The sequence below is a fragment of the Penicillium digitatum genome, chromosome 1 (genome assembly GCF_016767815.1).
Source record: "Penicillium digitatum chromosome 1, complete sequence".
NCBI lineage: Eukaryota > Fungi > Ascomycota > Eurotiomycetes > Eurotiales > Aspergillaceae > Penicillium > Penicillium digitatum.
Genome location: NC_089384.1, coordinates 3,914,843 through 3,926,153, shown reverse-complemented (window position 1 = coordinate 3,926,153; position 11,311 = coordinate 3,914,843). Strand labels below are relative to the sequence as shown.

At 48.3% G+C, this 11,311-nt stretch overlaps 5 protein-coding genes across 5 annotated transcripts; 1 reads left to right on the top strand and 4 right to left on the bottom strand.

Moving 5' to 3' along the window:
- Nucleotides 1-76: 76 nt before the first annotated feature.
- On the bottom strand, nt 77-1,367 carry Pdw03_3676 (Pyrroline-5-carboxylate reductase; the record flags this gene model as incomplete). The annotated part of the gene is made up of 3 exons (XM_066100560.1): nt 77-995; nt 1,058-1,290; nt 1,344-1,367. The coding sequence occupies 3 exons, from the start codon at nt 1,365-1,367 to the stop codon at nt 77-79; spliced, it is 1,176 nt and encodes a 391-aa protein (XP_065955960.1).
- Nucleotides 1,368-1,608: 241 nt separating this feature from the next.
- Nucleotides 1,609-2,645, bottom strand: Pdw03_3675 (Pyrroline-5-carboxylate reductase; the record flags this gene model as incomplete). Its single annotated transcript, XM_014676449.2, has 2 exons — nt 1,609-1,904; nt 1,967-2,645. 2 exons carry the CDS (start codon nt 2,643-2,645, stop codon nt 1,609-1,611), a joined length of 975 nt encoding a protein of 324 aa, XP_014531935.2.
- Nucleotides 2,646-2,964: 319 nt separating this feature from the next.
- On the bottom strand, nt 2,965-3,401 carry Pdw03_3674 (Pyrroline-5-carboxylate reductase; the record flags this gene model as incomplete). The annotated part of the gene is made up of 2 exons (XM_066100559.1): nt 2,965-3,030; nt 3,087-3,401. The coding sequence occupies 2 exons, from the start codon at nt 3,399-3,401 to the stop codon at nt 2,965-2,967; spliced, it is 381 nt and encodes a 126-aa protein (XP_065955959.1).
- A 3,847-nt stretch (nt 3,402-7,248) lies between these two features.
- Pdw03_3673 (Aldehyde dehydrogenase, putative) lies at nt 7,249-8,744 on the top strand (the record flags this gene model as incomplete). Its single annotated transcript, XM_014676450.1, has 2 exons — nt 7,249-7,281; nt 7,338-8,744. The coding sequence occupies 2 exons, from the start codon at nt 7,249-7,251 to the stop codon at nt 8,742-8,744; spliced, it is 1,440 nt and encodes a 479-aa protein (XP_014531936.1).
- Nucleotides 8,745-9,671: 927 nt separating this feature from the next.
- Nucleotides 9,672-10,775, bottom strand: Pdw03_3672 (Glycosyl hydrolase family 88, putative; the record flags this gene model as incomplete). The annotated part of the gene is made up of 1 exon (XM_014676452.1): nt 9,672-10,775. One exon carries the CDS (start codon nt 10,773-10,775, stop codon nt 9,672-9,674), a length of 1,104 nt encoding a protein of 367 aa, XP_014531938.1.
- Between the last annotated feature and the right edge of the window lie 536 nt (nt 10,776-11,311).

Genomic DNA, 11,311 nt, shown 5'->3' with positions numbered 1-11,311 from the left:
TTGGTAACATCGGAGTAACGTAGCTAGCTCGAATTTCCAAAAAAAAAAAAAGACAGTATTGAAAGACGGTCCACTCCTATGCCTTGCTTCCCTTTGCACCGCGCTTGGACCGCCGCACAGGGGCAGCCTTAGGTTCCTCTTTCTTCTGGTCCTCCGCATCGGAGCCAATAGAGTCCACTTGGTCCTCTTCACTGGAAGCCACCATCACACCTTCTTCCGTTCCCTCGGAGGACTGGGTATCCGCGTCAGCCTTCGAGACAGGCTCCCAAGTTCCCTCGGCTGGCACAGCATCTTGGCGCAAATTGTTGAGAATCTTTGTTGTCTCGCTTTCCATGCCATTCCAAGCCCCACAGCTGCAACACCGCCAGCGGCCGAGCTCTTCCGGTGTTTTGATCCCAGGGGGAGCCTGGCCGTTCACGAGCCGACAGGCGGTGCACATCATCACCATCCGGTTGCGGGGCTGGGTTTCATCTTCTCCAAGCAGAACATCCAAGAGGCGGTCGTACCAATGTGGTTGTTCGATGTATTCGCTGTTCTGAGGAAATGCGTTCGGTGCAAAGCTGGTTTGATCGGTGGGTGTTTGGGGAGGGAAAGAAGGTCGAAAAAGGGGCTGCTGTGGGGTCTGCGGGGCACTTTGGGTTAACTCGAGAGGGCGAGAGGGATAACTAAGGGATGGCAGGTCATTCGGGGTTTGCGGTGCGGAGGGAGGAGGACGAATATTGGCAGTGGGCGGCGGCGGGAGACCAGTGCGAGCCACATACTGTGGCTGTTGGGCTGGCTTTTCTTTCTCGGCTTGTTCCTTTGAGCCCGGAGAGGGCTTGGGGGACTCGTTGCCGTACTTCTCTAGTAGTTGCTGGGTGGAGGTATACTTGGTTGCGACTTTGAGCTTTTCGATGGTCTCCTCGCGCTGTTTCTGGAAGTCATCAAGGCGGCGTTGGATGCGGGAAACTCGGTAGTCGAAAATTGTGGAGCTGAGAGTGCGCACACCATAGATCCTAGGAAAACCATAAACCAAATGTCAGCGTTGTGGGAGCGAGCAGATTAAGGACAGACGTACAGGACCGGCCCGCCTGCGATGGCTGCATATTCCTTGATTCCCCAGCTCTCCCACCCCAGCACCAGGGCGAGAATGATTGAGTAAAAGAGATAGGCAAATGTAGAGTAGAGCGTCCAGAGAGCCTTGATGCGCCGGGAAGACTGACGTTGCTGTTCGAGGCGCGTGGTGGCCTGGGCGATCTTCGTCGAGAGCGTGGATAGGGTTTTCTCGAAAGCTGCAGAATTGTCATCGCCCTTGGTAACGTTAGCGGCAGTAAAGCGAGTTTAGCAACAATCATACATCTCACCTTCCAGGGCCAAAAAGAAACCATTATTGTTCATACATAGTATGCCTGTGAACTGAGAAGGAGAAGCTCTGCTGTCAAGCTGTTCCAAATTTAGGAAGGCGATACGCACGGACCATGTCTAGTCGCGCCTCCGTCATTTGGGAGTCTACTAAATCCACCTGAATAAGGGGGTCGTTGGATTTTAATTTGTGTCTTTCAATTCGCATGATTTACCACGGATATCATTAAAAAAATCCAGCTAGTCATTTTTGTTGCGTGGCCCTTTCTATGGCTTGGCACCGAGCTCAGCAGAGCGAGCAGTGGCAGCCTGAACAGACTTGTCGACGATCTCTTTGAAGTTGAGAGACTCAAATGTCTGGAGAGCAGCATGTGTGGTACCATTGGGGCTAGTCACATTCTTACGCAGCTGAGAAGGGGCGTCGGAGCTCTCAACTAACATCTTGCCAGCACCGAGACATGTCTGTGTAGCCAACCGAGTGGCTTGTTCTTCGGGAAGGCCTAGAGCAGTTGCACTTGCAACCAGGTGCTCAACCATGGCAAAGAAGTAGGCAGGTCCGGATCCTACAGGGGTTAGAATGATGCGCATTGATGACATGCCGCGGCTTTTGACGCAGAAGACTTACCAGACAATCCAGTGACGACATCGAGAAGTTCTTCGCGGTCCACCCACTCAGTAGCCTTGCTAACACTTCCGAGCAAACCATTGACAAGCTCTTTTTCATCCGGGGTGACATCTGTACTAGCAAAGGCACCCGAGGCACCCTCACCAACTAGGGCGGGTGTGTTGGGCATAACGCGAACAGTGTGGGCTGTACGACCATCGCTCGTCGTCAACCATTCCTTCAAGCTGTCAAGGGTAATACCGGCAGCAATGCTGACAACCACGGGCAAAGTGGCGCGCGGGGACCAGGCACCACCGAGTTCCTGGCAAACACCCTTGGTAACTTGGGGTTTGACTGCAATGATGACTAAATCGGCATCACCTCCAGCATCAACGTTGGAGGTAGTGGTGCGCACTCCTAGAGCGGCCATCTTCTCGCGGTTGACCTCCCACGGCTCGGAGACGCAGATATTCTGCTTGTTGACGCCTTTGCTCAAAAGGCCACCAACGATGGCGAAAGCCATGTTGCCACCGCCAATAAAGGCCAATTTGCTTTTGTGAATGGACGGCATTGCATAGACATACAGCTGAAAGGGATCCACGAGTGTTGTTCTGTCCAAGTGAGTAATCGGGGAGTCCCGCACTTTTGTAAAACTTTGGTGGGGCATCTGGGCACCCACGTTATCGCACCGGCCCGGCATTTCCAGGGTTGGGGGATTGGCGCCTATCGTTTTGATTGCTATTCGTATTACTCACTGGACTTGCTCAATAGTATTGTGTCGGAATTGAGAGCACTAAGGAACAATGGCTCATTGAAATCTATGTTGCATGGAGAATTAAGCGACATGAACTCCTAAAGTTCAGATTACAACCGTGGGGTCGATTGGGAGACACTAAACATTGGACTTGATCCGGCCCTTTATGGTACAGGTAAATCGTAGTATCTCAAAAATATTGATAAAACAAAATCCCAAAGCTCAAATCGTCATTCGTAGCTCGTGATAATATACAGAGCATCAATCAATAGACACGGTGTGCGTGGCTACCACGTCCATCAGTGCCATGCATGCGACGGGTTCCAGCAGCCTAGTTTTAGAATATTAGATCGGGTCCAAGTTGAACCAGAGTCACTCGGTCCTTACCTTGACTGCGGGGTGATGTGTCAAACTTCCTTTCAGCTTCAACATAGCGCCGGAGACCTTGTCACCAAGGTTGGTTTTGCGCCGATGGCGAGTATGAGTAGGTGTTCCATAGGCGTTCCTATGACCAGAGCGGCGACCAGTGGGACCAGTTCGGCTAGTGTGACCGGTATAATGATGGCCATGGACGGGATTCTCGTGTGTTGTCGTTGTGGTTTTGACGGTGCGCGATGTTGCGTTTCGCCCCTTGAGTTTGGTCATCAGCGTAGGCTTGGTGGTGCGAGTGGTTGTGGTAGCGAGGTGATGTCGATGAAACATTGTGACAGATTAGTGTGTCTCGTATATAGCTTGATGTGGAATAGATAATGTGTACAAGATGTAAGGAATTGAATTGATCTGTATTTGCACAGTTGGATGGAAATCAGGGTCTTTTCAGAAGTTGCAGAGATAGCCGTAAAGGATGGCTCCTACGTTCCGTTTGACATCGAACAAGACGTATGCCAAGCAACATGTCGCCTTCAAAGATCAAATATAACAGAGGTTGACGAAGAGGCGCTCAGCCGGCGCGTCATCCGAAGGTCGATCTTGTCGAGGAGTGTCCAGTGAGCTCGCACAGTCCAGAAGACCAAATACTGCCCAAAATGAGAAACGCTTGTTACTGGTAGATCGCCCTTGCAGACCAACCGGTTATCCAGGGATATTTCGGGACTACGTCGCAATGATGGCGGGAATTTAACAAGAATTTGAGATGAGACGTGAATCGCAAGCAGACAGTTGTGTTGTGAGACTCGGGATGATGTCACAGAGTATTGGTCCGTGCACAAAAACATAGATCCCATAGACAATTGACAACCTCAACTAGAGGTCTGATCATGATGTTGCATGGTTGGGCTTATATAGAAACAGTTCTTTATTTGAGGTAAGCCACTACACCTTTCAATAACATGTAGCGTCTCGATCTCGTTCGATCTTTTCCTATGCTAGCTTAGTGTCCCGCAGCCTCCGACTTTAATAAAGTCTCTCAGCTGTACCGTTACTGGATATATGTGGCTTACTTCAGGTTAAGTCGGTTTGAAGCATCGAGAAACGGTACCGGCTTAAGGGCTTAGTTCGTCCGAACCGAAGTAGCTTCCTTGTCCATGGTGTCGAATACGAATGAAGTAAACATCTAGGCTTTGATGGTAAATGGAATGCAGTGATACTCGGAAGGTGATAAATCTAATTGACTATGACCACCTTGAAATAATTTATCACTGACTATCCTTATGTATCTCGTCACATATCTGTGAATAGGATTGCATAAGCCGCACCTGTATGGTCTATTCAAAACAAATCAATCAGCCGGAAAATCCTGCAACGATGTCTTGACAAAAAAATTTTTTTCTTTCAAAGACATCGAAATTTCATTAACTCAGCGACCAGTATGAAACATTGTACTCCGTGGATAGACAGACTAAATTGTGGCTGAGAAGGGGGGGCAGCAGGCAGCAAGGGCAGGCGTAAATTTCAGGGGGGTCGATAGTTACCCAGGCCAGTCGGAGCACTGCTCCCAGTAGGGGGTGATTGGTGACGGTGGGAACTCCTGTGCGGCTTTATAAGCAAGCCACTCGTGCCTGGAAATCTTATCCCGAGCTGCCGCAAATTAAGTCCTGTGTAGAACGACATTCTTTGTGTTAAGGTTAAGTGGTAGTTGTCGCTTTCTATTAGTCGCAAGATGCAATCAGGAGATAAAATGACTGGCTTCACAAGGTTTAAAAAAAAAGGGAGGTGAATTCCTTCAACTTTGCGGTGTTTTGAGACCAAATCAGACTTCCCCTGAGTAATCTTAGATACTTGTCGCTAGAGCAGGGCTAGGGCATCGGTCCTTAATTCAGAAATTTATACTTCGTAGGTAAGGAGAATTTTGTATGTAGAGAGAACATCGTCAGTGACAAAGCCGTGTGATGCTGTACCCATCGATAAAGATGTGAAGTGCCTACATGTTACGCTTGGTTTTGTGCAAAGCACAACAGGAAAGCCAGTGTCACAAGAAAAACACCGCGATTTTGCCCGGATGTGATCTTGTCTATGTTGCACATTCCTCAACAGTCCTTTTCTTCAGCAGGGACGTGATCATGGTTTCTGTGTTTAGGGGGTTTATTCAACATCAACTAGGTCAAAATATGCGCTGAGATCCATATGGTCGGAGAGATCCTTTACATGACATGTCTTCAATACCTCCATGAGCATTTTAGATAATTTTGAAGTTCAATCAATGAGCCTGATAAAGTGCTCGTATCTTGGAAACCGGTGACTTGTGAGGAAGGCAGGGGATACATTGAAGCTGACTAAAAATTCATCGCGGCAAGCCCACACCTACACACCTTTGTCGAACATACAACATACACAGAGTCGGTGGGCCCCAGCGAATGAGAAATTCTCACCGGGTTATCATTTGCAAATTCAAATAGCTTTGACAACATAAATGGCAACTCCAGACAGAGATACCTAGACGCCATATGATCGTAACCTCGATTTTCTCAGCCCTTCGACTAGTTGGGGAGAAGATGAGAAGGCAGATGGGGCATTGTTGAACTCCAAATCACTCAATATCTATCTTGGTAATAATTTTCAAGTACTCTACATGCTTTTAAGTAAAACAAGGGTTAGATTTTTACACACAGCATTTCATAAATGGCATAGTGCTCTTTGAAGAAGCAACTCACACCGCCATGTTGTATATGAGAGATTCAGCACTATTCTTAGTAGTACAGAGTGAATCGACCTACATAAGATCTTGATTCAATCATTTTACTTGAGCTAGTCTGAGTTTTGAGAAGATTGAGGCTACGACTCTTTACGTGCAAAGTATCGTTTGTAAGAAGTTGCCTTGTAAAAGATACCTGGGTTTGCAATTTTATGATTCGGTGAGAATTTGTTATCCGCTGGGGCCCACCAACATCGGGTATATACATGGTTGTTGGTGTGAGCTTGCCACGATTACAAGCTGTATTGGTTTCCACGACCAATTTTCGCCTAGGTTAAGCTTTTGGACCTTGTTGAAATCAAAATTGCTGATATAGAACAGTCTACTCCGTATACCTGTGGGATTCACCCACCTCCACCTAGATTTTTTAGCTCCCAATTAGCGTAGTATATGATTCAGTATTTTATACAGACTCCAAAAAATTATCATTCAAACAAGGGGGCTCTGAGCACTTAATTTAACAGGTAGCAGGGCCCCTCGAGCATCTTTAAGACTATGATCTGGCTGGCGTACTAAAAATTTGCAAAAGGAGGGACTTTTACAACACAATTCAGAAGAGAGCAATTTGAGGAATCCGACCATTTCGAAATAATACAAAACATAGGTTCAATACTAACGACTAAGAATTATTAGGGAAAACTAGGCAGATCCCTACGCCACAGGAAAAAATGAGTGGGTGAATCCCACTGATTTAGACTGTTGTACAGCATAGGTTGTACGCATGGCGAAACCATCCGAGATTCAAAACTGGCATAGGCACATGCGCTTCCATGTATACTAAGCAGCCCTGATATGACGAGGTGCTTGGATTCCAAGGCTCGGCGCCTAGTCGCTAACAAGCCTGCGGCGACTTTTATCATCGTCCTATCGATGCCGGACAGACTGGAAGACCGCCTGTGTCCAGCATCTTTGGCCCTACGCTCATACATGGCGAGATACGTTTGATCAGCTCGTCTTACCGCCTGCAGGGTTTGGCTTGTCTCCTGAGCGCCCAAGTCATGAAGGGGTCAATTGCCGCGCTCGCATCCCGTAGCCCTTCGGATGCCCAAAGCTTACGCCGACAACTCACCGAGGTTCTTCACTTTTGGTGTTATCCCGAGGAATCTGAGGGGGAGTTGAGGAGAATCCCGGTGCCCCACACACTGCAAAGATGCAAGATTTGAGACAAGAAACGACCAGAAAGGGAAATGCTCAAGAGAGATCGTCGAAAGAATTGCCATTCAGAGAGAACAGTAAGGCAAAGACATGATGTCTGGTCTCTATGCCGAATTATAGGGTTAGCCTGAAGAAGAGGGGTGCAGTATAAATAAATTCGATCGCTTCAGCCCTGATTGTGCGAGAGGTGGTCTTTTTAAATCGTTGTTTTTGTACCCCCACTAAATCCTAATCCCGTTGTGTCGAAAGTTGAAGCTGCCCAAAATGACTACCGACGCCAAGACGTTCGAATTTTCTGTGAGTCTCTAAACGCTCTATTACCTCGACCCCAGTACTGAACTTTGCCGAAAAAGAAATTTCGCAATGTGATCAATAATGAATTGACCACGACATCGGAAACCCGGCATGGGATCAATCCTGCCAACACTCAACCTAACCCACCTGTACCTGTTTCGACCCAGGATGATCTTGACAAAGCCGTGAAAGCAGCTCGGGATGCTTTCAAGAGCTGGTCCAAGACCTCATTTGAAGAACGACGCAAACCCCTGCACGCCTGGGCCGATGCCGTTGAGGCCAATGCCGACGAATTCGCGAAAATCCTCACAATGGAACAAGGAAAGCCATTGACTCAGTCATCTGTGGAGGTGGGCATGGCAATTGCGTGGATTCGTGGTCTAACCACCATTGAGATCAAAGACACCGTCATTGAAGAAACCGAAGATAGGAAGATTATCCAACGCCACACACCACTCGGCGTGGTGGGCGCTATTGTCCCCTGGAACTTCCCTGTCCTATTAGCCGTCGGCAAAGTGGTGCCTGCGGTATACACTGGAAACACCGTTATTTTGAAGCCGTCCCCTTTCACACCTTATTGCGCCTTGAAACTGGTTGAGCTTGCGGCCAAATTCCTTCCTCCTGGTGTGATCCAATGCCTGAGTGGCGAGGAATCCCTCGGCCCGCTATTCACTGCTCATCCTGGAATTGCGAAGATCAGCTTTACCGGGTCCACTGCCACTGGAAAGCGGGTTATGGCTGCGTGTGCTACGACTCTCAAGCGAGTTACCCTCGAACTGGGTGGCAACGACCCGGCGATCGTCTGCGAGGATGTTGATATTGATGCTGTTGTCCCGAAGATTGGCACTCTTTCTTATCTTTGCAGCTCGCAGATTTGCATGATGATCAAACGACTTTATGTCCACGAGAAAATCTACGATGAGTTCTTGGACAAATTAGTCAAATTTGTCAAGAATTTGAAAGTCGGCGACGGTACCGAGGCGGACACCTTTGTAGGACCTGTTCAAAACCAGATGCAATATGAGAAAGCCAAAGACCTGTTCAGCAGCATTGGGACTGAAAACCTGAAAACTGCACTTGGAGGCTCGATCGAGAACTCTTCCGGGTACTTCATCCACCCGACCATTATTGATAATCCCCCGGAGACTTCGCGCGTGGTACAGGAGGAGCCGTTTGCTCCCATCCTGCCCGTCCTGAAATGGTCTGATGAGGACGATGTCCTTGAGCGTGCGAATGCATCAGAGACCGGATTAGGCTCTTCTGTCTGGACTAATGACTTGGAACGTGCAACTCGGATTGCAAATCAACTCCAGTGCGGTATTGTGTGGGTCAATAGCCACTTTGATGTAGCGCCAAACGCACCCTTTGGTGGCCACAAACAGAGCGGCACAGGTGTTGAATGGGGCCTTACTGGTCTGCTTGGGTACTGCAACTCGCAGACCCAATGGCTGAAGAAGAAGGTATAATTTCTAGCACAATTTCTGGTTTTGAATAAAATGCTTGGATGGTTATACGAACAAACTTGGAAGAACTCCCTTCGAAGTTGTGCCACATTTCCCTACTAGCAATATCATAATCTCGGAGGTCTCCCCATGTTATGGACAATGAGTTGATTTTGAGATTCAAGTCTTGTCTGATCATGCGTCTCAACGTGGATCCTTTCGTATACCAGCAGACTCCGTCTCCGTTGTTTTTGCCGGTATCAAATTTGACGGTGTAAATGCTCTCAAGGGTTTTCTGTGTACACTGCATTGGCTTTAAGAACATGACCAGAAATCCCTTTGACAGCCCTTAGCGCCGGATTCAACATTGGCCTGGATACCGATAGCGCGCCGTATAAGAATACATGTGATCTTTTCCGGGAGATCAAACTCGCCGCTATCATTCACAAGGGCATCTCGCAGGATCCAAAGTCAGTTCAAGCAGAAAACTTGCTAGAGATGGCTGCAATCAATGGTACTAAAGCACTGGAATTAGATGACCAGATTGGCAGCCTGAGGATTGGTATTCATGCCTATCGATGCTCGTGGAATTTTTTAGCCAGCCTTGGTTAACTCAGTCAGTTCAGTTGCTTGTGCTACATCTGGTCGAGATTTTGATACTGTTGTTGTCAATGAAAAGGTTGTGGTCAAAAATGGTGAGCTCACGACGATGGACAAGGAGGAAACTGTGCAGAAAGCCCAAAGAAGAAGCAAAGAAGAAGCAAAGAACTGACTTGCACAAGAAGATTCAGGGCCGCTGGCGAGTCGAGTGGCCAAAGATTCGGATTTCAGAATACTTGTTATTTCGTTCTACTTAGTAGTTGCATTCTCGCTAGGAACACGCCTATTTACAACTCTATGATTCAATCATGCTAGATTCCATTACCACTTATTCATTGAGAAGTGCATGCCTCACAAGAGACCACGCAACGCTTCGCCAAGAGCCATTATAGCCATAGCCTGGCCGTATGGCATTGAGGTCAATGGAATCTTCTTGTAAAATTCAAGAGAGTCACCCATCCCCGTGCCAAAGCTGGTGTTCTGCAATTCTCCTTTTTCATCGACGTATCCAAGTACCGCGGCGATGGCCTTTTCAGCAACGGAGCGGTACTGGGTACCGATGTAACGTTTTCGAACGGCCTTGAGGATACCGTAAGCAAATCCAGCGGTCGCAGAGGCTTCCAAGTACGAGTCGGGGTGGTCAAGGAGAGTGTGCCACGCGCCGGATGACGACTGAAGACGCTGAAGGGCCTCGCACTGTGCCTCAAGAGTCTCTATCAGGTGAAGACGAAAGGAGTCATTTGGCTGCAGGTCGAGCAACTCGATGATCTCGGGGATGACGATTGTGACCCAGCTGTTGCCACGAGCCCAACGCGCATCTGCAAAATTGTGTCCGCCATCCTCGAACGTCCAGCCGTGGAACCAGAGACCAGTCTTCTTGTCGAAAAGATATTTGATGTGTATAAGGAATTGCTTTTTCGCCTCTTCGACATAGTGGGGTCGGTTCAGAAGCTTGCCGATCTTGGCGAGTGGCATAACAGTCATCATCAAAGTGTCATCCCAGAGTTGCTGGTAATTCTCTGTGATGTATGTCACATGCTGCATGCCACCATAGCGAGTGCGGGGGAGTTCGTGCATCGCCCACTCAGCCCATGCATCGAGCCATGGCAGATAGATGACATTCCCGGTCTTCTCATAAACGCAGGCGAGAGTCAAAAAGACGGCCATGGTGTTGATGTTCTTGGTAGTGCCACCTTCAGCAAATCGTGCAACGAACCAGTCCTCGATGATTCTCAATAATCTCTCCTGGCCCGTTAGCTCGTAGTATTTCCACACACCGTATAGTCCGATGCCGTGGGTCCATTCCCAACCATGCCATGACTTGGTATCAATAATGCGCCCATCAGGAAGTGGTAGCAGGAATCGTCCTGTCTCGTCCTCGATGTTGACTAAGTTCTCAATTAACAGGTGGATGGCGTTGTGAATTTCAAGGGCTTTGTGCCTGTGGGACGACATTTTGTGACACTGAGAGGTTGGATGTTGGTTTCCCCGACTGTTTCTCTGGGAAACAAAAATAACAAGTCTGGAAAGCCTAAAGCTTTTAAGTCTTGGGAGTTCTTCTGACCAAAATATAGGTGGACAACAAGATATCGATGACCGATGGACTATTGTGGGAAAAATTACAGCCAAATTTACCACTCGGTTTAGGGCCAAGGGTGGGCCATATCTCATTCTGACAGTTCGACGCATATTGTATGGAGCACGCCTGGCGGTCCGAGGATTTTCCGGGTTTTCTGCTTAAACCTGTATTGCAACATGATTTCCGACATCTTCCACTAATGAGCCGTTGATTCAAACGCCACGAAGCATCCCCGCGGGGGCCAAGCGTGATTCGGATGAGAGACGACCGAGTCGCAAATCACAAACATACCTTCAAAGGACCTTTATTCAGACCTACAGCAATGAGCAAGGTATTTCTCGGTCCTCGGGAGAGTAGATTCCCGGATTCCCCAGCGTGGGGAGACGCCTAGCGTGCTGTCTCCTCATTTGCC